This window comes from Protopterus annectens, chromosome 10.part0 (genome assembly GCF_019279795.1).
Source record: "Protopterus annectens isolate FY-2018-M chromosome 10.part0, PAN1.0, whole genome shotgun sequence".
Taxonomy (NCBI): domain Eukaryota; kingdom Metazoa; phylum Chordata; order Ceratodontiformes; family Protopteridae; genus Protopterus; species Protopterus annectens.
The window spans coordinates 407,203,578-407,231,324 of NC_056744.1; the positions used below are offsets into that span (position 1 = coordinate 407,203,578).

Sequence of the window (27,747 nt, forward strand, 5' to 3'; positions counted from 1 at the left end):
CAGCTAAGGACTCTACTACAGCTGTCTTTCACTTTGCACTCCCCTCTTCTCACTCTTTCCCATGTTCTGCTATCAGTCACTGGTATGGAAAGTAGTGCTTAACCTGGAGTCCAAACTTCTGCGCGGACTCATCGTACTCAACATTCCATCCCTAGTTATTTGCTCGCAATAGTCCATTTCCGTGGTAATTTTTCTAGTAAATTCCAGCTCCCTATTGACAGTTTTCTCTACAGTTACTTGCACTTATCGCTACTGGTGAAATATCCTCTCTCCATTCCCATTGCTTACTTCTTAGAATACTCTTATTTTATGAATATACTGTTCTGTAAGGCTGTTACTTGCCTTAAAGAACTACATCCAAAATCCTCTCTCTGTATCGCCCCTCCACCAAGTTTCATCATCCCATTCCACTTGATTTATAAACTTTTACCCAAGTTATGTAAAACAGTCTTAAATGCGAAGAGCCCCTTCAAGTCAGGTAATCCTAAACCACTTTGTTCTATGAGAAAAAAATCAACATATCCTGCTTAAGTCTTGCTCCTTTCCCTTCCCAAATAAATTCCTTAAACTCTAATTACGATCCACAACATCTCCTCTAGTTTATAAAAAATATGCCTGACCTGTATATAAAATTAAGGGTACTAAACATTTTCACTGCTTGTATCTTGCTATCCTTCTTAATACATTCACCTAAACACTTATTTTCCAGTTTCCATAAATATAGGTAACGATGAACCAATTTGTGTTGAGTACATAATTTGCTGGTGTAGCCTTTGATTATCTTTAATTTTATATCCAATAAAAACCTGACACTGTCCCAAAAAAAATTCGACACCACCAAAATGTCCTTTTCTGGATTTATCCAGTACAAAATATCATCCACAAAAATAAGGTTAACTTTTCAAGTATAATACCAATAATAGCCTTGAATTTGTGAATCCCTTATTTTCTCTGCAAGTGGCTCTAAACAATAAAAAAATAGGGTTCCTCTGTTCAAACATAGCTTATCAGAGAGGGAGCCTCCCATCTTAATTCTTGTCTCAGACCCTTCATATACCCCACAATTATTATTCTATCATAGAATACAAATGTCTCCATTGCCCTACTGAAAATCCAAGTGGACTTTAATGTTTTCTCTACATCAAGACATTTAACTCAGAATACTTTACGGATTTCAATGGTTGCTTGCACCTATAGACATCTAGTCTCCCAATGACAGCAACTGCTCATAGGAAAAAAAAAATAATTACTTTGCAGATACAAGAAAACTACAATTTACATATGTTTTATCATACATTTTAAAGCAGGTATGTTTGAAAAACAAGACCATCTATAGCTTAAACCTAGAACATTAACCTAGATATCCAATCCCTGTAAAAAAACAAGATATGATCTCAATTCTACATATAAAGGGATCGATACACATCTGTATCCCTCATCCCAACAGCCAGATATTGCATTATATAGGTTCATAGTCAAGTACGAGGCTACCTGCCCTTGCAGGACATTTTAAGCATTGCCAATTTCCCCCTTTTGAGCCACAAATAAGAACAGATCACAATATAAATCATTTGCGGGGACATACGAATGGGATAAAGCATTTAAGAGCTGCCTGCCCATTAGCAGTACAGGGGGCAGTCATGGTGTAAATTTTCCATTTCCCATCCATACAGCCAAGTTGCACTTGAATATGGACAAGGATGAACTTAGTTTTATGTGGACTGGTTTCCACAGCAGCAGCATATTCTGCAAGTTATATCTGTTCCTCCAAACTATTCTGTTGATGTTGCAGAAGAGGTTTAGATCCCTACATGGTAAACTTCTGATGCCACTTGACTTGAGGCTGTGCAGTAAATCCATCAGTAATGGACTGTAAGATTACTTGTATGCCAAACATGGGTCACCTATTAGCAGTCTGTAGGATACCAAGTATGGCGACAAGGCTCAGAGTCCATCCACATAGGACATGTTGTTGAGGCTTTGTATTCTTTTATGCAAATATTTCTGTGGGAATTTCAGTTGTTGCATATGCCTGGACAGATACATGGCAAAGAGGCCATTAAATTCAATGACTGGCCTAACGAGGGCTGAATAAAGGGGTACAATGACAACCCCTAGATCTAGACACAATCCCTTTGTTTACAAGTTGTGCAATATAGGACTTTCTAACAGACACAAACTGGTCAAAAGTTAGGTCACTACTCACATTAAGTTCCAAATCCTGAACAACGGGTCAATGCCTACGGGTGCATTGTCAATGTGGTAATTCCCTGGGGTAGATGACTTCTCAAGGGATACACTAATGCATTTTCTGGCATATAGTTTGTCCATGATTCTGGAACCAGTTATGTATTTGAGACAAATCTTCCAGTAGGATAGACAAGTCATTTGGGGGATTCAATGACTACACCTATCTTGCAGTCATCTGCAGTCAGTCACAGTCCTTTACTATTGGCTTTTCCTTTGGACAAGCAGATGCCAAACAGGAGAAGTCCCAGCAGAGAACCCTGGGGGGACTCCACTGATCTCTGTGGAGAACACGCCCCTTATTTTGATTGTTTATTAAACAACTTTCTTCTCTCCAGCCACTCTACCCCCAGCCCTGAACACAATTAAGAAAAAAAACGACTTTACTATCCAACATCTATATTTGCAGTCACTGAACAGACTGCCCACCTCACATCCAAAATTCCCCTGAATGCACCCTACACAAAACTAATTTACAACATGCAATTTATATTACATTTTTATTATAAAATATTGAGCTTTTACTTACAAGTACTAAAGTCCCTTCAATGTCTTTGTGAAGAAAATGGAGTATATGCTTTACACCCAGCAGTTAAACACAGTCAGCAAAATTCCAATCTTTTTCAGCCTCCACTTTTGAAAGAGCCACGTTTCGCATGTCTAATCATATCAAATGGGACTGATGCTTTACAGTTTCTAATTTATTTGCTAATTTCACAACTTTGCCGCTGTTCTTGCTGGCCATCATCATCCAAAATCAGTTTCTTGTTAAAATGTAAAGTATTCACTTTCCTTTGAAATAATGGAAAGGATTTTTCACGTGCTACTTTTATATACAAGTTTTGTTACTGTCAGGCAAATGAGAAGCAGAATCCCTACTGCTTGCTAGTTCTCACTCAGTTTGATAAAACTTTCCTTCTTAGCCTGCTTTGCAGCCAAGTCAGTCTCTCATCCTCCAGAAAAAAAATTCTGAGAACAGCTGGATACAGCAACTTGATTCTCATACCAGCTTCTCAACATTTACGGATTGCTGGGATAACTATTATCCACTGTAAACCAGACAGAAGAGAAGCACTTCCACAAAGTCTGCTGTCTCCATTTTTTAAAACTTTTCCCTTCTGCCACAAGAGCAACTCTGCTGGCGCGACTGTACATTTTCTAATACAGATTTTGCTGCTTTCTCATACCCAGGTTTGCAGCACACACACAATGCACCCTTTCAGTTAAGAAATCCTGCTGTGGAATACCAGTCTGGTCCCTTATTTGGACTTTCAAGTAATTAAGTCTGCTCTTTCCTGTCTGTCAGCCAGAAAATCTCAGACTTTCTCTGGATACTTTATTTCAGCCCCTGATTTGTGCAGTTCATCACACTATTTGAATAGCTAGTTAAAAGCTATTTTTCCATCCTTTTGTTATAGCTAGTTAAAAGCTATTTTTCCATCCTTTTGTTAGTGGACTGTATATATTCATTCAGTGCTTCACATATTTTAAGCACCTCTGACTACGTTGAATTGTTTTTTTCTCTAAATTACTGAAGACATCTCCAGTACCCAAGCCGTAACCTGACAGCTTGTTCCTGCTGCAAGATTCTTCACCAGAGTTCTCTTCCGTTTCAGTTGACAGCTGGTATTATTTATTACTTTCTCCACATTTCTTCGTTCCTGGCATCCAAGCTGTGTAATTAAAAGTAACTAAATGTTTTCTATTTTGATTGCTTTACAGTTTTTTTTTTCTTTTGCAGTTTTCACATTAGAAGAGGTTGAATAAATCTGTTGATCAATATGCAGCTAACGTGGAATTGCCCGTTTCTGACCCTTGACAGTAAAGCCTGCATTCATCCTTTGTCTTCATTACACAGAAAACTTTGCTAGCAAATGAACATATGGGTTTGTCAGTTTAAGGCTCTAAAAGCTGGGGTAGCAGAAGTATAAGCCAGTCAGTCAAGAGTACTACCTCTCTTTTCACTAGGAATGGGGTTTGCAATGGAGCCAAGGGAGGCTTTGCTGGAGTCCAGGGACAACACACATCTGGATCATCCAAAGGATTCTTATCCAGAACCTACAAGATCTAATCAATTCTTCTAGCAGCAGCGAAGGAATCAGGCTCCACAAAAGCATTAGTGGATGCAACCTTCCTGGATGCAAACAGCTGGAAGAACTGCTAATACTCTATGCCAACACAAGCTCAGAATGGCCCTCTGAGATGTTTAGCTATGCATTTCCTAGACTCCAAAAAACAGTGTCCCCTCAGTGTTACTGTCCTAGACAGTGATAGAAGGGAACTGCTGAACATAAACCAGCTTATATGCCTCTAAGTTTGAAATATCAGAACTGCACAAAGGTGCAAGTTCCAACCTTCTTATTTTAGTGGGGAACACCAGACACCTCAGGCATTCCCAATGTTTGTTGCTCATACTTAAGAAAACTTAGTTATGACAGAGTTAGATAAGCACTTATCAAGCATGTGAGTTGAAAGACAGAATCTCTCTTCAATCTAGCCATGCAAGTGGGCATAATTTTCACCTTCTGTATTTTGTGCCTTAGCTTCTCTGGGAAACAGTTCTGCGGGCCTTGAATTGTGGGCAGGTGAACAAGACCTCCTTACGTGTGTGAAGAGCAACAAGACAAAACTGTACAGCAAACACCATTTAAAAGACCTCCACCTGTTTTTTAGGACACACCTAACAAAAAAAGTGGAGGGAGAAGAACCACCCTCATCCTCGCTAATAGGAGTGCCAGGAGGTGGGGCCATAGATTTCACAGCAGGACACCTCAACATCTTTGTCCTCGAACGGCATGCTAATAAAGGCAAAAAATTGTATGGACTGTCCTCAGTGAGTCATCACTTCTCTTCACAATGCCTGCTTTTTGAAGGAAGGCTTCCACAGGTCTTGGTTGATGTCATCATAGTGGAGTGGTGCCAGAAGCACATTCTCTTCTGAACTTCAAAAGACCAGAAATGTTTTTTTCCCTCATATCGTTCTACACGGTCAGCTTCACCCTGAGGTAGTGCCCACATCATGTTCCAAGCAAAGGCAAAAAAGCAAGAATATTCTTATGCCAGATCTACTTTCCCCACAGTCAGATATATTTTTTTTTTTATTTATAACCATTTCTAGTTCAGAGTCACTATCATTTATTTATTTGACACTTGTTGACAGGGTTGGTCCAGCTGGGACAGAGCCCTTTATCAGTGGAGACCCAGGGAGAAAAGCTCTACAGTTAATACAAACATTGGTACCTACAGCACATACCATCGACACATACAACACAAACAAATGTTGAGTAGATATACACAAAGCAGGTTAACGTGTGGCAATTAGTCTTTACAAATCGGCACATATTAAGGTACAGTGCAGAGTAAAAAGAAATTCAGATAAAATTTACAAGGGAACGAATAGTGGATACAGTGTAGTAAAAGGTAGGTAAGTAAGGGTTTTTAAGCTTAGTCATTCTACTGTTGAAAAGTTATACTTCAGTACAGATTAAAGTGGCTGAGAATGGGAGAAGAGGAGGTAGTAGGAAAAGATTTTATACGCATGAAAGGTTACAGGCAGAGAGTTAGGAAAGAGGCTTTACAGGGTTGAAAAGGTGAGAAAAGTGGAGGGAGGTGGGGTTTCACTGAATGAGAAAGGTGAGAGATGGGTCAGTCGGGGGGAGATAGCATCAACATAGTTTATTTTTGCTTAGGTGATTTTTTTACTGCCTTTCTGAATTGGGGTTTGGGTCTAATGTTACGGATGTCAAGTGGTAATTTATTCCAGTTTTCAACAGGGCAAAAGCTAAAAAGTTTTTTTCCTATACTGATCGTGGGTTTGTGAATGGACAGGATATGTTGTTCAGAGCCAGGGTGTAAGAAAAGGTGATAGATGTGATGCTGGGTCAGAAAGTGGGCTGGTATAGAACAGAAGGAATTATGTGAAGCTGAGAAAGGAGAAGGTTATGGGGAAATTCTAACCATTTCAGTTTTCTGAGTGCTAAGCAGTGATGAGAGGAGTATGGCAATTCAGCAGCAAATTTTTCTACTTTCGTATAAGTGGACTCTAGTTTAGAAATAAGTGAGGTCTGTAGATTGGTGAGAATTTGAGAGCCGTAGAGAAGGGTTGGTAATAGGCAGGCATGTGACAGAGCTATTTTAGCTGTACTAGAGAGAAAGTGTTTGTCTCTACAAAGGAGACAAAGTTTTTGATGGGTTTTCTAAATGTTACTCAGTACGTGCAGGTCAAATTTTAGATGGTCATAAATAATAACCCCTAGTAGTTTGGTGTTGCTTTCCACTGAGATGGGTGTGTTATTTTGAGAGTTGATGGAGAAGGATGGTTTTAGGTGGGCAATATTTTTCGATACAAAGAGTAAGACTTTGGTCTTCTTTGGATTTAAGATTATAATTGGCTGAGCCAGTTTTCAAAAGACAAGGAGTCCTGAGTTGTAGTATGGAGTTCAGTAAGGGTTATCAGCAATGGTAATGACAGTGGAGTCATCTGCATACTGCACTAGTGATGAGTGTGGAGTAGCGGTAGACAACTGATTAGTAAACATATTAAACAGCAGTGGTCCTAGAATTGACCCTTGGGGGTACTCCCATCTGTAAAGGAAGTTTGGGGGAGATAGCAGAGCTTCATTTCACGGATTGGAAACTGTTGAGGTAACTAGAGAACCAGGAGATAGTGGTGGTAGATGAGTTTAATTGAGAGAGTTTGTCTAAGAGGAGGGGGTGGGAGACTGTCAAATGTCTGAGAGTTCAAGAAAGAGGCTAAGAGGCTAGTTTATTCTGATCTCTAGCTAGTGAGATGGTGCTTATGAAGGACATCACAGCAGTAGAGGTATTATGGCCAGGGTGAAAGCCGTGTTGGGTGGGGGTGACTAGGTTCGCTTGTGTAAGGTATTGTAGGATTTGTTTGTGTACACATTTTTCCAAGATCTTAGACAGGAGTGAAAGTATTGCTATGGGCTTATAACTGGATAGCTCAGTGGAGTTGCCTTCTTTATGGATTGGAAGAGTGTAGAACATTTTCCACATGACTGGGACTGTAGCTTCAGTAATAGATTGGTTGATGAGAAAAGAGATGGGCAGGGCTAAGGAGTTGGCAGCTAGCTTGAGAAAGAGCGGAGGGAGACCATCTATAGAAGGAGAGCAAGGTTTGAGCTTAAGGAGCAGATATTTTATGTATTTGATGGATACAGTTTTTAGGCAGAAAGCAGGGAAGGTGTTAGAAGGAAAAGGGTGGATGGGGTGCAATTAGAGTTTGGGTAGTTGATAAGTTTATTAATGGAGTCTATGAAGTAGAAGTTAAAGTTAGTAACAGTTTGGAGGGGAGTGATAGTGGGGCTTGGGTGGAGAGTGACTGGGTTACCTGGATGAAGGATTTGATTAATTGTATGCCAGAATTTCTTTGGGTTATATAGGTGTGTTTTGGGGGGATCAGAGTAGTAGTTTCTCTTCTGATTGTTAATTGCTTTCTTAGTAAGGTTAAGAAGCTGTCTATATTGTTGGAGGTGAAGGGTCAGTTTGGTTTTGTTCCAGAGTTTGCCATTTTTGCCCCTCTGGGCCATTAGGGAGCGAGTGGAGGGAGTTAGCCAAGGTGATACAGCAGATTTGATTCTAACATTCCGTACAAGGGCAAGGGAGTTGAATACGTTAAGGAATACATTAAAAAGCATTACAGATCGGGAACAGCAGCAAAAAAAAATCTCATGCAATACTTACTAGTCTAGCAGGACCAACAGCTGAACTTGTGATGCTCAGAGTTCATGCAACTCTACTGATGCTGCAGCAAGGAAGATCTAAAGATGTTATGAGCCAATACCCAGTTACACCACGGAGACCCTTGTGTCTCAGAGAAGGGAAGTCTGCCAAAGCCACTGGGGGAAGATAAAAATCTGAAAATTGGAACTCTCAGGTTTCCAAAAGGAAGGAAAACTTACTAATGAGGACTCAATGGAAAATGATTCAATAAACTAAGTTACTACCTACTAATGGTGTCCCACAGTAGTATGTATATACCAGTGTACGTCCACCACCCTAGGGCATGTCTTAATACAGAATTCATACAGGAATCCTTACGAGTTCACATGTCTGTTATACAGCATTTCAGAAATGTTTAAATCAATAACACAAGTGAACTTGGGGTGGAGAGGATTATAATCAAATCTGATCATGACTAAGCTGTGCTCAAGACTGGATATAAAGAACTTCACCTCCAGAATGGAAAGAGGTGAAGTTCGAGAATTTTCATAACCATGCCAAGAACACAACTTACTCAATCACTGTAGTATGTAGAGCCTTACCTGCTTAGGCATACCACCAGTTACAAAGAATAAAAGTGCAAGTGCATGAAGTGCTTTACAGTTATGAAAGTCATAAAACATTCAGATTTCAGATATGTCACATAGCAGCCAGAAGCAAAGTGCTCTGCTGATAAACAACTCTAAAAGCCGGTATACACTTAACTCTGCCACACTGTGTTGTGCATGTTTATCAGAATGAAGTGTAGAACTGCTTTTAAAACTAATTACCTTGTTGACGCTGTTCTGCACTGCCCTGAGCTGGCCTCTTATCTAGTACAACACAGCTTAATAATGCTGTTAGGTACTCACAGTTTTAAGTTTTTTTTTTTTGTTTTTTTTTTTTTTTTTTACATCAGGCGTCATTTGTTTTTCCTTGATAGGGAATATGATCACACTGCTCCAGTTACCACAAAAACTAAAAGGGTGGCTGGGTCATACCTGGATGGCCTGAAGATTAGTAAGCAGCAAGCTCTGTCCCCGTTGTTCTGCCTGCAATGCATCTCGTTCCTTGGTCAGACGAGATTCTGCCATCTTTAGTATTTCTTTTTCTTTCTTCAGGTTTTCTGCTCGGACCTGAAAACAAAAAAATTTAAATTCAGAGTTATAACTGAATATTACAGAAGTGCTATATCATTTTTGGTGGCTCCGACACCAATATGAAACTTACATATGAACAGCATTTCAACAAAAATCTGAATAGTACATTTATGGCAGCAGAGTCTACAATCACTCTAGCTGCCCAGTGTAATGCTAATTCATGCAACTCCACAAAAAATAATGTAGCCTAGTGTCAAACACAAAATTGATGCCCAAAGGCTAGTCAGCATTGTATGCTAATCCTTTGTCTAAACCCAGCATGCACAGTGATATGGTTACATCTATTTATTTGCTTTGGTTCACTGGAAAAGTACAAATGATCACATAAAACCCTTTAAAGTGGAGGCCAGTAGAGAAAAGCACCAGCACAGAAAAATTAAATAAGCAGAACAATGAATTTAGAGATTTCTCCAACCCCCTCTGCAAAACCTTATTTGTAAATACCATACGACAACTTCACTTCCATGTCATTCAATATTTTCTTCAAATACCCCCATAACTTCAAAATTTTCAGTAGTTTTATCACACCCTTGCGCAGTTCCCCCATAAGTACAATCTACCAGTGCTCACTTTTTTTCATCTAACCCTATTTTTTCTAATTCTGTCAATATCTTTCTTCCTTTATCATGATCTTTCCCAATTATCCTTCATTTATAATACCTTCCTTTCTCCATGTAATACATGCTATTTTTTAACCAGGTTGAGCTTACATGGCATTTCCCTTTACCTAGAAAAACTCCACTGTCAGTTCTAATTTAGTGGAGATTGAAGTTGCACCCCTTGCACCAATTATCAGTCTTTCATGAGTGTTGGATGATTTTTGAAATTTGAGTCAATTTTGCATATAACTTAAAAAAAAATCATTCTATCTTTGTTTTTCAAGCCATTTAAATGCCTCAAAATTATTCTAAGTGGTTCTTTTACAATTTTAGTGTTTCCCACAAAATGCCGGATGATGGGGCCTGCCTTGGTAACGTGATCTTGTTTTCTTGCTATCATTCCTTCTTCCCAGAACACATTTCATGTCTTCTTTATAAGAGTCATGCTAGACCTAAGGAACTGGTGTTTTCTCATCTAACACATTCTATAACAGAGCTACTTCTAGGTGTCTCTGACTGAGTCTCATCTGTGCGTCTGTCAGAGTTATTCTATGCTATAAATAAATAGTTGTTAGCTATCTCTACCAAAAGAAAGTAGGTAAACAGCAGAGTTTTGTAAAGGGATTCTTTTGTAGTTCTAAAAGAATTGAAAGACCTTCCCCCACACTCGTGTTGAGATGTGAAAAGTCTCATTACAGTAAATGATCCTTGCTGTGTCGTGTACAGGTGATAAGTCGTAGAACTCCAAAATCTACTACTTCCCAATGTCTGCACTAGGAAGTTTTTCCCTCTCATGAATAATGCAGAATTAAAATGTGCTTTACTAGTTCCACCCTTTTTTCTATTTCATATTTATTTATACTTTGGTAACCAGGAAAGTGAACTGGTCCCAGGGCCCTTTTCAGCCACGACTAGGGCTACATTGGCAAAGATAACTAGTAAGAGATGTACTTGGCAACAGAAAGAAATAAATACTGACAAAGATATTGACAAAGAATGCATGTACAGCACACAGCCAGTGTATGACAGTTGACAAGTAAAACATTAAGCAAGATTTACTAGAATACATACATTAATAACACTTAATTCTGCTATTAGAAATAAACTGTATGCACTAATTATATATCTATACCTACATCCCTCCCTCTATATATATATACATATATATATATACATATATATATATATATACATATATATATATATATATATACATATATATATATACATATACATATATACATATATACATATACATATATACATATATATATATATATATACATATACATATATATACATATACATATACATATACATATATATACATATACATATATACATATACATATACATATAGATATACACACATATATATATATACATATATATATATATATATATATATACATATATACATATATATACATATATATATATATATATATATATATATATACACACACACACACACACACACACACACGTATGTGTGCATACAAAAACATACGAGTATGTGTATAAAACGGAGAAGTAGAGCATATGCCTGTATGTGCACTTCATCCTTTAAAAACAGATCAAAAAGGAATTTGTGTGCAACTGTATACATGTCCATACACACACACAGATATATATATATATATATATATACACACACACACATGAGTGTGTCAAAATGTACGTAGCATGTAGAATACTATATGTGGGATGCAGCACTGTCTAAATGCACGTCTGTGTGTGCATTTTTAACATTAAGTACTACCGAATTCCTTTTCTTAACTTTTATTTTTAATGCAAGGGAAACACAGTAAATGTATGTTAAAGTAAATTTAGCTGTATATTATGGTTGCCATCAATGCTCACATTTCATTTTTTTAACTACAAAATGCTCACTCACTCTGCCACTGTAAGCATGACAAAGTCAGTGGGAACCTCTTACCGTGGATCTGCATGTACTAGATATGCATCCCCCTCTGGAAGGCTGTCACAAAAACACCTTTTTATGAGCATCATCAGTGCACCTAGTTGATAGGTTGCCACTTGCCTCTCTTTTTGCAGTTCTGTCCTGTGTGTGTGTATGTGTGTGTGGTGGTGGGGGGGCACTTGAAAATGGCAAATGCGTTGCCACTTTACAAGAAATATTTTCTGACTTTTCTCTATATGTCACAGAAATCTGACACTACATTTAAGTTATCTTAATATACAAACTATTATAAATAGCCACCATTTAAAGTTTAATACTGTTGCCGCTATGTAAATTTGTCAGAAGAGGAGACAACTGCCTTTAAACCCCTGACTGATCCAATTGCTTTGTTTTACTAGGAAAGATGAAGTGTTAAGTTCTCCTCCTCTCTGTAATAAAAACAGTGGAAAACAACTCCACAACTTTCTGCCTTTTTTAATAGCAGCTGCTGTGTTGCTGACATAAGCAGGATTAATTGTCCATCTAAAACTGACAGTAATACCCGACAGGGTGATCTGTGCCTAAGGTATGTCATATGCAAGCAGAGACAAATTCCTCTGCAAAGTACATGAGAAGTTAAGCTTTTAAAAGGTAGGTAGACTTTCCCATCCTTTGATTCCAAAGCAAGGAAATGAAAGTACAAGCAGATTTCTGGTACCTACACAATACTGGAACCATACTGTAGGGACAAAAAACTAAGGATCGAGTTAAACTGTAGGAAATGACATAGTTTTACTTTAATGTCATCTGTTATGCCATAAGACTGCCCATGCAACATTTCTGTATATAAAGTACAGTTTTGTACCTACCATAAATGTAGATGTTCGAGGATCCACATTGCTGCAGTCCTAACTATTGGGTAGTCCGCTGTCCAGTCGGCCCGAATACCAAAGTATAAGGCTGACGTCGGTCAGGGCGCATTAGACTGACGTCAGTACGTCAGGGTACTAATGCGCATGACCGACGTCATATCCTCAGTCTTTTCTTGCCCCAGATGTCAGAAGACCCTAAAAAGACAAGGCCCAATATACCTGCACCAAAAATATGTACAATATATACAAAATTATCAGCATATAACCTCACCTACACAACCACCCCTAAACACAGAGGGAAGGAGGGAGGGTAAATTGGACTGCAGCAATGTGGATCCTCGAACATCTACATTTATGGTAGGTACAAAACTGTACTATGTTCTTCATTCCACATTGCTGCAGTCCTAACTATTGGGTAGAATCCCAAAGCAGAGGTAAGGGAGGCTGGCAAATCATAAAGAAGCAGGAGCTGACAACATGCCTTGCAAAATAGCTGTGGCAAAACCAGCCCTAGACTTAGAGTAGAGAGGAAGGTGATAATGCTTAGAGAAAGTATGCACTGAACTCCAAGTAGCTGCCTCCAAAATATCCTTAGTTGCCACCCCTTAGAAATGCTGTTGAAGTGGCAGTAGCCCTAGTGGAATGAGGCCTAATCCCAGCTGGAATTTCCTTGCCATGATGGGAATAACAAAATGCAATGCAAAACCCAATCCACCTAGAAATAGTTTGTTTTGACACAGGCTTGCCCTGCGAACTCAAAGCAAAAGAAACAAACAACTGCTGAGACTGCCTAAAATCCTTAGTCCTGCTTAAATAATAACGCAATTGCCTGTGTACATCTAAAGTGTGCAAAATCTTTTCCCCTTTATTTTGGGGTCTGCATAAAAAGTAGGCAAATGAATAGTTTGGTTTAAAGCCACACTAGAAACCACCTTAGGCATAAAGGAAGGATTAGTACGTAATGATACCCTATCCTTATGGAAAATCAAAAGGGCTCTACTGCCATAAGGGCCTGCAACTCAGACACCCTTCTTGCAGAAGTAATAGCCAACAGAAAAGCAGTCTTCCATGACAAGTATTTCAATTCAGCAGTAGCCGCAGGCTCAAAAGGTTGTAGAGTAAGTTTTTCCAACACAAAATTGAGATCCCAAGCAGGAGTAGGAGCTCACGTGGGGTCTTATATTCTTTGCCCTCTAAGAAACTGCTTGAACAAAGGATGCGAAAACAATGGTGGGTCACAATCATAGTGAGCTGAAATTGCTGCAGCATGAATCTTAATGGAAGAGAAGGACAAACCTTTGTCCAATAACTCAGTAAGATATTGAAGAGCCACACTCAAATTAGGCTCAGAAATCTCCAAATTCTTAGCTGTACTCCAAAATAAAAATCTCTTCCATTTTTCTCGTACACTTTCCTTGTACTAGGTCTTCTAGCTTCCATAATCACATTTAAAACTTGTTGAGGAAGTTGAGACCTGCTGTGTTTCAACACAGAATATGCCAGGCTGTTAGATGAAGAGAGTGAAGCTTGACATTGAGCAGATGACCGTCCTTCTGAGATAACAGATGTGGAATCAAAGGTAAAGGCCATGGAGGCTTCCTTACCAGACTCCTTAGTAGTGGGTACCAGTGTTGCCGAGGCCAATCTGGAGCTATTAAAATCATCCTTGGCTTGTCTTGTCTGACCTTTAAGAGCACCTTTGGAAGAAGAGGCAGAGGTGGAAAGGCATACACATGAAGATATTTCCAACTGAAAGAAAGAGCATCCACTTTCCAAGCTGTGTGATGAAACCCCTTTGTGCAAAACTTTGGCTGCTGGTGGTTTAGTGGAGAAGCGAACAGATCTATGTCTGGAGTTCCCCATGACACTGTCAATTTCTGAAATACATGAAGATCCAGTTTCCACTCGTGGGGATCCAGGATTTGTCTGCTTAACACATCTGCTAAGGAGTTCTGTGCTCCCGGCAGAAACCTTGCCTGAAGAGTTAGTTGCAAGCTGAGCGCAGTCTCCCATAAAATCATTGCTTGCCTGCATAGAGGATAAGAATGTGTTCCCCCTTGTTTGTTGATGTACCACATGACAGTTGTGTTGTCTGTTAGAATCAACACCTGCCCTGGAAGAAGTAACTCCTTGAAAGCCATTAATGCAAACTGGACTGCTAACATCTCCTTCATGTTGATATGTAGATGCTGTAGTCTGGCAGGCCACTTGTCTTGTATCCACTTTCCATTTAGATGAGCTCCCCAAGCAATGTCCGAGGCATCTGTCGTTAAAATCTGACTCGCCTCTGGCCGGGTCACAGAGAGTCCCTTGTTTAGGTGACATTCCTGAGCCCACCACAAAAATTCTTTTTGAAGGCAAGGTATTATTTGAATGACAGTGTCCAAATCCTGGCAGTGCTGTGTCCATACATTTTTGAGATACCATTGCAGCTTCCTCATATGCAGTTTGGCATTGGGAAGCACCAGAATACAAGATGCCAGGAACCCTAATGCTTGAAGGACTGTCCTTGCAGTCAGCACGGACTGATGAGATAGTTGATGGAAGTAAAGGGATAGACTCTTTTGTTTGTCCGGGGTTAAAAAGGCCATCTGGGCTGCTGTATTCAGTCTCACACCCAGAAAGCACATGTCTTGAGAGGGTACTAGACTGGACTTCATTTCGTTCACAGAATACCCTAGGCATCTTAGCACTGCTATGACATATTCCAGATGCTGTAGAAGGTCTTCCTTTTCTTGAGCCAGAATCAGGCAGTCGTCCAAGTAAGGATAGATTTGAATTCCTTTTAGCCTGAAGTAAGCTATCACTGGAGCCAGAACCTTTGTGAATACTCTGGGCAGTAGATAAGCCAAAGGGCAATGCAGAGAACTGATAATGAGAATTTCCAGCTCGAAAACGCAGATACTTCCTGCAACTTAGTCTTATAGGCACATGAAGGTAAGCTTCCTTGAGATCTAAAGTTACCATCCAGTGATCTTTGCCCAGCAGAGGTAAAAGCTGTTGTAACGTCAACATCTTGAACTTGGGAATGTCCAGATAAGTGTTGAGGATAGACAAATCCAAAATTGGTCTCCACGTGTTCCCCTTCTTTGGTACTAGGAACAGGCGAGAATAAAATCCTAGGCCCCTTTCTGATACAGGGACTGGCTGAATGGCCCCTATTTGGAGTAACAGAGAAATTTGCTTGTGAGCCTCTTTCCTTTGTGGAGGAGGAACGTCTGGCCTGCCTTTGAAAGGGGGCAATGTATGGAAATAAAACCTGTAATCGTGGTGAATGATATCCAACACCCATCTGTCTTGAGTAATTAAATCCCAATTTTCTTTGAAAAGAGACAGTCTTCCTCCCAAAGGAGCTGCCAGACGAGAATCTACTGGCAGCTGAAAAGGCAGGTCATTGGGCCTGTTTACGAAAGGACTGACCCCTGCCCTCACCAGAAGTCTGAGCAGGTGAACTCCCTGTTCTAGGCCTAAAAGAACCTTGAGCTCTGCCCCTACCACGTCTAGACCTACCCCTAGACTGGGAATCATAAGCAGGATATGTCCATCCCTTAGTAGGCCAATTTCTACTAAACTTGGTGGCTGCACCTGCAAAAATCTTTAACAGTTTGCATAGACTTAGCTTTGTCCTCCATTTTCTTTAAAACTGCTTCCACAGGCGAACCAAACAACACATCAGACTGTAAAGGAGCATCCAAAATCCTTGTTTTAACATGCTCAGCTAAATTCTGATCCCTCAACCAGGCATGCCTGCGAAGAACAGAACTAGTGGCAGCCACCCTCGAGGAGGCCTGTACAGCATCAAAACCACATTGCAAAGAATGCTTACCCACTTGTTCAGACACATGAACTAAATCCAGCAACTCTTTACACTCAATACCTTCCGCCAAAGCATCCACCTTAGATTTCAATTGTGAAAGGAGATAATTTTGATATTTTAGCATGTGAAACTGACAATTCAACGCCCTCATGGCTAAAGTGGAAGAAGTATACACTTTCTTTCCCCATCTATCCAAAGCCCTTGCCTCTTTATCAGTGGGAACAGGGTTTTTAACAACAGAGGCCTTAACACCTTTAGGTCCCTGAGAAACAGTTTCGGGTCTGCCCTAGGACTCTTAAAAGATACTTATGAGCTTCAGGCACCCTATAGTACCTAACAGGTTTAACAGGAGCAGGAGGCAAAGAATCAGGGTTCAGGGAAGCCACTGCAAAAACATCTTCCACCACATTCAACACAGGAGGTATAGCTAAGGGCCTATGCTGGGGTAAAAACAAGAATTCCCTAAGCCTTTTCCTGGAATCAGAGTAATCTTGGCCTTCCCATTTAAAGTGCTCCCTCATGGAATGCAGAGTCTCTGAAAATGAGAAATCCTCAGGAGGAGAAGCTGTAGGAGTGGAATCATCCACATCAGAATCAGAATAAGGAGGATACTCCTGCAAGTCTTCCAGAAGACTCAGAAGCCTCTGAACACTGTTCAAAACTCTCAAACTCAGGTTCCACCCTATGCCTCTTACGAGATGGGGCATAGAACCTCTAATCATAGTAATCAAATCATCTGCCATTTTAAGCATATGTTTCTTAGGCACAGAACCTGAAGTGCTAGGAGAAGCCCCCACTGAAGCTAAACTTGGCCTACCTCTCAAAGAAGTTTTGGAAACAGAAGGAGAGGCTCTAACTACCTTGGGAAGAGAGGGAAGAACAGTTACCTGAGAAGCCCCCTCAGCCTGGCCTACCTCCTGAGAAGGCACATCCTGTAACAGTAAAGTCTCTGCCTGAGACTCCAAAGAAACTCCTGGCAAAACGTCTGGCTCCACTGAGCCTTCTAAAGAACCGACGTCTGGGACTGTCGGTTCATCAACCCTAGGCTTCGCTGTTTTGTCCTTGCGCTTTTTGGACGAAGCGGGCGTCGGAGCATCCGACGGCATTTTATAATTACAACGCTTCCCAAACACTAATCTGGCACAGTCTAACCGTCTCTTAATAGTGCGTTTGTTAAATCTAGCACAAGAGCGGCAACCAACAACGTCGTGCTCAGGCCCTAAACAAGGTATACACAAGGTATGGTAATCCCTATGAGGTATCTGTTTCCCACAAGAAATACAGTTATTCACTTTTTCTGACATCCGGTTAAATACTGAGGCAAGAAAAAACCAAAATGTTCCCAACGGGTACTTAGCCAACTTTGATTCGGTCTGAAACTCCGACTTCAGAAAATTTCAGAACGCCAACCTGCACTCGCAAAACTGCTTCTGCATCGGACCATGCGGCAAAAAAGACTGAGGATATGGCGTCGGTCATGCGCATTAGTACCCTGACGTACTGACGTCAGTCTAATGCGCCCTGACCGACGTCAGCCTTATACTTTGGTATTCGGGCCGACTGGACAGCGGACTACCCAATAGTTAGGACTGCAGCAATGTGGAATGAAGAACATCAATACTACTACATTTCTACTGTTGAACATTGCTATGTAGTCCATTTTCTTTACCTGCTTCTGAATAAACTATTCACTCTGGATGGCGTTAAGCCCACTGTCAAGCTCACTTATACAATGTTCTTAACCTTACAGCCAATTTTCTTGTTAATTCTCATGTATCACCATTATTTTTTCTTTTCAAGTAATTTTTGCTTCTATGGCTACTGAAAATCCAAGACCCCCCGCCCAATATAGGCCTCCTTTATTTCCCCTCCCAAACAAACTTCATCTAGGCTCAGGGAAACAGCTGTCCACAGGGAATGGACTACCATACTAGTAGCCTTAAGGGATTTGTTGTTGCCTCTATGTACATGCCTCTTCTGCAGAGGTGGAAAGGCTTTATCGTAGCTGTGTGTCCAGTTTGCCACCCCATTCGTGTTGAAACTTGAAGATCTACCTTTCTAACCTGGGTGGGAACAAGGGTGCCCCACTCCCCAACTAGAGAGTAACTTACACCCCCTCCAGAGTGGCATCCAAAGTTAAATCCATCTTCCTTGCTTTGACAAAAGGTCACTCCATCCAAATCAGCAGACCACATCATTCCAGCAGAGGCAATGGAGGCATTTCTTCCCTCTGTCCCATCCCAACAATAACTCCAAACACTTACAGTGACATGGGTACCATATTAATGCAAGTAATCTAATGCCCTCCCTCTAACATGTGCATGCTCTCACAATACATGTTCCTACCCACTACCACCACCAGTTTACGATTCCAAGCAGAAATTCTACCAGATCAGATTTCCTGCAAGACTAAACTTATACTGCAGTACAGCCATCACTGTGTCTGTCTGGAATGGTTGAGGCAATCCTGCTCGCTTACATCCGCATCTCCTAACTTTTCCAGCTCAAGGGCTGCTACTTAAACTCTGATCACTTGTGTCAGTCAGGGCTCTACTTTATATCACAAAGCCAGGCTTACATATCATTCCCATTTTTGCCACATCAATCAGTCCAAGACTGTAAAGTGGGAGACGAATAAGAATGCTTGACAACGAACACTGCACATTTTAATAGTCAACCTCCCCAAGCTTGAGCACAGTCTTCACTATTATTTGCAAGAAGGCCTTACTACAAAACACACTGGGACAATCAGGGCCTCTGGCACACCTAGGCTTCCGATCCACCAACATTTTCAGCTTGTACGTTCTCCATTTCCCATTTTCAGGTAAAACCTTGGTGGTTTAACCACCACACACACACACACACACACACACACACACACACACACACACACGGCAAAAATGTTAATGGAGCTTTCAAACCAGTTATAATGGCAAACAAGCATATCCTAACATTTTCTCTTACATTGCTGAGTTTTATTATTTGCTAGTAATTACAGGTGTGGGGGTAGCCACATTCTTTGATTTCCTGTCCTTGCCTATTTAAGTGGTACAGTGTGAAATATTTTTTGCTTAAAAACCTCAGCTTTGGCTGGCTAAGAACTAGCTGTATTCAACTAGACGTATAACAGAATTTAAGTACCTTTATCTGCACTTTTTTTTTCAAAAAACACAGTATTTAAATTGATTTTAACTGTGTTGCAGGAATATTAACTGAACTGGAAGTTTTGACTCTGCTCTTCAGTTAGTCCCACCCACCCTACCCGTTTTTGTTTTGGTGTTAATCTTAGTGACCTTGAAACTGCCCGCCCCTCTTGTAAATTTGTGTTTGGATACTCCTTCTGGGCCCATCTCATTTGCTCACTCAACTGAGTGCAGTGAGATCATATTCTGATTTCAGGCACTCCTACTGTGTACAAAGAGAGCATCTGGGAAACAAAAGAAAAAAAAATCTAAGCTTGTTTCCTGCCTTTCCTGTTAAGTGGTATAGACTATTTGTAGGCTTCTGAGCCCCCATGCCCTTCTGTGTTGGAGGGAAGCCTTCTAGCTTAGTTTTTTTTTCTTATAACTAGCCAGTTTTCTAGTTTCAGCACTCAAATCTGTTTCTTTGATCTCAGCACTTGTTCAGAAAAAAAAAAACATTTAATCTGCTTTTACTGTACTTGTGTTTCTACCTACTTTATTTTACTTTTGCATCATCTTAAAAGTACTCAATTGTATTTATTACGGCTTGGTGTAACTCATTCTAAGCCTTTTGGTTTAAACACTTGGGCTTCGGACAAGTTGTTTTGCACTGAGAGGGTTTGTGGTCTGCACTGTAGTGGCAGAACAGGTAGCTTACATCCTTCTAGGTTGGGAACTGCTGATTGAGGGCTCAGTGTCTGTTATTCTAAAAGTGTATTAATTCTGGTTTAAGCACTTGGGCTTTCAGGCCAGTTATTTTACATTAAGAGGGTTCGTGGTCTGCACTCTTGTGGGAGGAGAGGCTGGACTCTGCCCTTCTGAGCTGGGAATTTCTGGTTAAAGGCTTATAGTGCATGCATATCTGAACTGCTTCTTACTGAAGTTGGTGCGCCTTGTTTGCTATGGCAGACTGGATTCGGGCCTGGTGGATCTAGCTTTGTTTGTGTAACTTGAGCACTAATCCAGGCATTCTCTAAAGTATTCAATTGTATTTATTACTGCTTGGTAGTAACTTGATTAAAGTGTAGCTATCATTCTAAGTCTTTTGGATTAAGCACTTGGGCTTCAGACCAGTTGTTTTACATTAGGAAGGTTTGTGGCATGCACTGTGGTGGCAGGACAGGTAGCTTTCATCCTTCTAAGTTGGGAAATGCTGATTGAGAGCCCAGTGTCTGTTATTCTTAAAGTGTATTAGTTCTGGTTTAAGCACTTGGGCTTCAGGCCAGTTATTTTACATTAAGAAGGTTCGTGGTCTGCACTCTTGTGGGAGAAGAGGCTGGACTCTGCCCTTCTGAGCTGGGAATTTCTGGTTAAAGGTTTATAGTGCCTGAATATTTGAACTGTATCTTACTGAAATTGGTACACCTTGTTTGCTGTAGCATAGACTAGATCCAGGCCTGCTGAATCTAGCTTTGTTTATATGCTTGTCGTTTGTTTGCTTGTTATTTCCCTGGAAAGCTAATTCCACCTAATACGCGGCTTCTCAGCGCTTCTGTGGATCACTACTGATATCTGCATTGCTTACTGTACTTATTTCCTTGTTTCACTTGAAAGAAAGTTACTGTTTGTCGTTTTTGCATTTAAGTTACCTGTAACACATTGCACTTAAGTTACCTGGCACTTCCTCACTAAAGCAATTATATAAGTCAGCACTAAAAATTAAAAGCACTACACCCTCACTCCCCACTGGCCCTTGTTTTCAATTATAAAGGAATTCCCAATATTATTCTAGCATGTCCAAAGGTCAGTTGTCAATCTCCTCTCCGGTCCAGCTGGTGAATCTGGGAATCTTGAGGCAATGTTACAACTGCCTCATGTACACAGACAACCCTCTCCTCCTCCCAACAAATTCCAACACATGTGAGAGATGCAACCATATAGCCAAACTGGAGGCTAAGCTCTCTCAACTCAGTACTGGCATAACCAGTCAGGAGGAGAAGGAAACCACACTCCCTACAATTTCAAGTCTCACATAGACCTACCACTACAGCAAACCAAACACATAATCACACAAAAACCTACTCGGAGGCTCTAAATAAAGATCTGCCTAAGCAGCAGAGACCTCCAAAGCAGACACCCAAGCAAACGCTACCCCAAAACAGAACACGTGCAACACATAGCTCACAAAGCCAGTGTGCTGAACAGTCACAGCCCTTAAGGCTAAACAACACACCTGATACACTTGTAATAGGTGACTCTTATCAGGCACACTGACGTCCCGCTCACCAGGCTGAACAAGGAGAGGGTCACGGTGAGCAGCCTGTCGGGCGCTAGGATCCGCCACATAACACAAGCACTCAGGTCACTCCAAGGCAAGTACAAATATCACTCAGTCATTGTCCATGCTGGTGTGAATAACCTGAGACGTACCTCCCTGGACTACATGAAGAGAGACAGAGGAGATCTCTGAGCATGTAGCCCAGGCCGATATGACCCTGGCCTTGAGTAGCATCTTACCCTCACCAAGAATGATGGCACAATATGAAGACAAGATGATCAATTTCAACAATTGGCTTAAGTACTGGTGTCATTCAAAGGGGATCCAATGCCTGTCAGCTTGGGATGATATGCTCGACAAGCCATGATGCTTCGCTAGGGACGGCTTGCACCTGTCACCCCTGGGCTTTCGGATATTGGCAAAGGCTCTTGCTACCCCCATAGTGCCTTTTTTAGGCAAGGCTCAAAAGACAAACCCACCTCCATAGGTATCACAAGGGATAAGAAACTAAGAGTAATGCTACTCAACGCCAGAAGTCTAAACCTCAAGATGCACGCACTCGAAACTCTCCTTAGCATGGAGAACATCGATATCTGTGCAGTAACAGAAACCTGGTTCAGGGCTCCTGAGAGCACCCCAGCACTACCAGGTTATACCTCATACCATGCTTTTCGGCCCCAAAACTTGGACCGAACCACAAAAGGAGGGGGAGTATCGATATTCAAAGATACCCACACCTCCAGGTTGGTGGCAAAGCACGAAGCATCAGACACTATCCCATGTGCAACTAACAGTGGGTAAAACTGCCTTCCAGTTTATAGCCTGCTCAGACCACCCTCCCAAACCTAGGAACCCCACTCGGCCTTCCTGAGAACACTGGAAAATATGAAGGTCTCTCCAAACACCATTATATTGGGTGACTTCAACTACCCAAACATAGACTGGGAGCACTACTCTAGCTCCAACACCCTAGCCCAAAGGTTCCTAGAATTTATAAACTCAAATGCTATGGAACAACTTGTTACCACTCCCACAAGAGGGAAAAACATACTGGACCTGATCATCACCAACATGGGGACTCTATGCTCCAGACCAGAAGTGTATCCCTCACTGGTAAGATCAGACCATAAACTAATCTCACTGGATATTCACATCCCGACCCCACCCCCTGCCCAGAAAACCACAGTGAAAAACTTCTCTAAAGCAAATTCCACACTCCTCAAAACCGAGGTGGAATCCTTCAAAGCCCCCGGGCCTGTGGAAAATACGGCCCAGACCGCAGAATCCTTTATAAATGCATTCTATGAACACCTTTAGGAATGCATGGATCATGCGATCCCAAACAAAACCAAGACCCAATCCTCCAAAGGCAGACGTCCTGTCTGGTGGACCCCAGCCATAAACAAACTATACAATAGAGGGAGGAATCTACTAAATGATAGAGCAAAATCCCAAAAAGGGAAGGCATCACTGATCAGTATTAGCAAAAAACTACGGGCACTCATAAAATTGTCTAAGGCCAGCTTCGACAGAAAAATTGCACAGGACACTAAGGATAATCACAAGGCTTTCTTTAGTTATGTTAGGAACCTGGGTGGTAATCCCCAGATATGCTCAGAATTAGTCCAAAATGACAAAAAATACACCGAACTCACAGACATTGCCAACATCTTAGCTGACAGGTTCAGCGCAAACCCCCCCCCCCCCAACAAAAGGGCAAATATCTATCCCAGCAGAGTGCTGCCCCCCTGACATCTCAGATGCTCAGGTAAGAGCCGCCCTCTCCAAAGCAAAAAACACAGCATCAATGGGACCAGACTGTGTCATGGGCTGCGTCCTACATGAACTCCAAGAAGAGCTAAACCCAAACATAAAAAGTACAGTTTTATACCTACCATAAATGTAGATGTTCGAAGATCCACATTGCTGCAGTCCTTACATATGGGTAATCCGCTGTCCTCGGTCGGCCCGAATACCAAAGTATTAGGCTGACGTCGGTCATGGGCGCTCAGATCTGACATCAGAGCGTCAGGGTATTAAAGCGCATGACCGACGTCATATCCTCAGTCTTTTCTTGCCCCAGATGTCAGAAGACCCTAACAAGAAAGGCCACAGCCAAAAATAGAATACTTCCCAAAAGGCATGTACAAATAACAGCTACCACCCCAACCATACAACCATTCCAAACTACAGAGGGGAAGGAGGGAGGGTAAATTGGACTGCAGCAATGTGGATCTTCGAACATCTACATTTATGGTAGGAACAAAACTGTACTATGTTCTTCATCTCACATTGCTGCAGTCCTTACATATGGGTAGAATCCCAAAGCAGAGGTAAAGGGAGGCTGGCAAAATCATAAAGCAGTGGGAGCTGCCAAAATGCCCTGTAAGATTGCAGTGGCAAACCCAGCCCTAGATTTGGAATAAAGAGGAAGGTGGGTAATGTTTAGAAAAAGTATGCACTGAACTCCAAGTAGCTGCTTCCAAAATGTCTTTAGTAGCTACTCCCCTTAAAAAAGCTGTAGAAGTGGCAGTAGCCCTAGTGGAGTGAGGTCTGATTCCAGCCGGAATCTCCTTACCATGATGAGAATAACAAAAAGCAATACAAAAGCCAATCCACTTAGAAATAGTTTGTTTTGAAACAGGTTTCCCCTGAGAACCCAAAGCAAAAGAAACAAACAACTGCTGAGACTGTCTGAACCCTTTAGACCTGCTCAAATAATAACGCAACTGCCTGTGAATATCCAAAGTGTGCAGAATTTTCTCCCCTTTATTTTGGGGATCTGCATAAAAGTAGGCAAATGAATTGATTGGTTCAAGGCCACATTTGAAACCACTTTAGGCATAAAAGTAGGGTTAGTACGCAGAGATACCCTATCCTTATGAAAAATTAGGAAGGGTTCAACTGCCATTAGAGCCTGTAATTCAGAAACCCTTCTAGCAGACGTAATAGCCAACAAAAAAGCAGTCTTCCAAGACAAAAACTTTAACTCAGCAGTAGCTGCAGGTTCAAAAGGAGGTAAAGTAAGTTTTTCCAACACAAAATTGAGATCCCAGGCAGGAGTAGGAGCTCTACGTGGGGGTCTCATGTTCTTTGCCCCTCTAAGAAATTGCTTAAACAAAGGATGAGACAATAATGGTGGGTCACAGTCATAGTGAGCAGAAATGGCTGCAGCATGAACTTTTATAGAAGAGAAAGACAAACCCTTGTCTAATAATTCTGTAAGATATTGAAGAGAAACACTTAAATCAAGCCTGGAAACATCAAAGCTCTTTGTTTTGCTCCAAATTAAAAATCTCCTCCATTTATCAGCATAAACTTTTCTTGTACTAGGCCTTCTGGCCTCCAAAATAACATTCAAAACTTGTTGTGGAAGCTGCGACCCTCCAGGTTCTAGAACAGAATATGCCAGGCTGTTAGATGCAGGGACTGAATCCTGACATTGAGGAAATGATTGCCCTCCTGAGACAAAAGGTGCAGAATGGAAGGCAAAGGCCATGGAGGCTCCCGTACTAAACTCCTCAGCAGAGGGTACCAGTGCTGTCGAGGCCAATCTGGAGCTATTAGAATCATGGAGGGCTTGTCTTGTCTGACCTTCAAAAGTACCTTGGGGAGGAGAGGCAGAGGCGGAAAGGCATAGACGTGAAGATTGCTCCAACTGAATGATAGAGCATCCACTTTCCAAGCTGTGGGATGAAACATTTTTGTGCAAAACTTTGGCAACTGGAAATTTAGTGGAGAAGCGAACAGATCTATGTCTGGAGTTCCCCATATCACTGTCAATTTTCAAAATACACGAGGATCCAATTTCCACTCGTGGGGATCCACTATCTGTCTGCTCAAAACATCTGTTAAGGAGTTCTGTGCTCCTGGTAGAAACCTTGCCTGAAGATTGAGGTGTAAACTGAGAGCAGTCTCCCACAAAATCATTGCTTGCCTGCAAAGAGGGTACGAATGGGTCCCCCCCTTGCTTGTTTATGTACCACATGACAGTTGTGTTGTCTGTTTGAATCAACACTTGCCCTGGGTGAAGTAAATCCTTGAAAGCCATCAATGCAAACTGGACTGCTAACATCTCCTTCAAGTTGATATGTAAATGTTGAAGTCTGGCAGGCCATGTGTCTTGAACCCATTTTCCATTGAGGTGCGCTCCCCAAGCCTTGTCCGAGGCATCTATCGTTAAAATCTGACTCGCCTCTGGTCGGGTCACAGAGAGTCCCTTGTTTAGGTGACATTCCTGAGCCCACCACAAAAAAATCCTTTTGAATGCAAGGTATTATTTGAATGACAGTGTCCAGATCTTGGCAGTGTTGTGTCCATACATTTTTGAGATACCATTGTAGCTTCCTCATATGCAGTTTGGCATTGGGAAGCACCAGAATACAAGATGCCATGAACCCCAAGGCTTGAAGGACTGTCCTTGCAGTCAGCCTGGACCGTAGAGACAATTGATGGAAGTAAAGAGTAAGGTTCTTTTGTTTGTCCGGGGTCAAAAAAGCCATCTGGGAAGCTGTATTCAGTCTCACACCCAGAAAGCACATTTCCTGAGAGGGTACTAGACTGGACTTTGTTTCGTTCACAGAATACCCTAGGCACCTTAACACTGCCATCACATACTGTAGATGATGAAGAAGGTCGTACTTGTCTTGAGCAAGAATCAGGCAATCGTCCAAATAAGGATAAATTTGTATTCCTCTTAACCGAAAGAAGGCTATCACTGGAGCCAGAACCTTTGTGAACACCCTGGGCGCAGAAGATAAGCCAAAGAGCAATGCAGAGAACTGATAATGTAAAGTCCCAGCCCGAAAACGCAGGTACCTCCTGCAACTGGGCCTGATAGGAACATGAAGATAAGCCTCTTTGAGATCCAGAGTTACCATCCAGTGATCTTTGCCCAACAGAGGTAGAAGTTGTTGCAACGTCAACATTTTGAATTTTGGAATGTCTAGGTATGTGTTGAGGATAGATAAATCCAAAATCGGCCTCCAAGTGTTTCCTTTCTTTGGTACTAGAAACAGGCGAGAATAAAATCCTAGGCCCACTTCTGACAGAGGGACCTGCTGTATAGCCCCCATTTGAAGAAGTAAAGAAACCTGCTTGTGAGCCTCTACCCTTTGCTGAGGAGGAACGTCTGGCATGCCTTTGAAAGGAGGCAATGTATTGAAATAAAACTTGTAGCCTCGGTCTATAATGTCCAACACCCATTTGTCCTGGGTGACTAAAAGCCAGTTTTGCTTGAAGAGTGCCAACTTTCCTCCCAAAGGAGCTGCCAGACAGGAAGAATCTGGCAGCTGAAAATGCAGGTCATTGGGCCTGTTTACGAAAGGACTGGCCCCTGCCCTCACCTGTAGACTGTGCAGGTGAACTCCACATTCTAGGTCTGAAAGTACTCTGAGCTCTGCCCCTACCACGTCTAGATCTACCCCTAGACTGTGAATCAGAAGAAGGATAAGCCCATCCCTTAGTAGGCCAATTCCTGCTAAACTTAGGAGGCTGCACCTGCAAAAAATCTTTAACAGTCTGCATAGACTTAGCCTTGTCTTCCATTTTCTTCAAGACAGACTCCACAGGAGAACCAAACAAAATTTCAGACTGTAAAGGAGCATCCAAAATTCTAGTTTTAACATGCTCTGACAAATTCTGATCCTTAAGCCAGGCGTGCCTGCGAATAATTGAACCAGTGGCAGCCACCCTGGAAGAAGCCTGTAAAACATCGAAACCACACTGCAAGGAATGCTTACCCAGCTGTTCAGAGGCATGTACCAAATCCTGTAATTCTTTACACTCTATGCCCTCTGCCAAAGCATCCACTTTAGATTTTAGTTGAGTAAGGAGAAAATTCTGATACTTCAACATATGAAACTGACAATTTAAAGCCCTCATTGCTAAAGTGGAAGAGGTATACACTTTCTTACCCCATCTATCCAAAGCTCTAGCATCTTTATCCATAGGAACTGGATTCTTTACAACAGAAGCCCTGACACCCTTAGGTCCCTGGCTAATAGTTTCTGGGTCAGCCCTTGGA

The 27,747-nt window shown here is 41.5% G+C and overlaps 1 protein-coding gene across 1 annotated transcript in view; it reads right to left on the reverse strand.

Moving 5' to 3' along the window:
- TPR (translocated promoter region, nuclear basket protein) overlaps positions 1 to 27,747 on the reverse strand; it is a gene marked incomplete in the record, with an annotated part of 1,837,142 nt that overhangs the window by 1,279,575 nt on the left and 529,820 nt on the right. Inside the window, 1 exon segment of the mRNA XM_044085316.1 lies at positions 8,973 to 9,107. Within this exon segment, the coding sequence (XP_043941251.1) occupies positions 8,973 to 9,107 (135 nt within the window).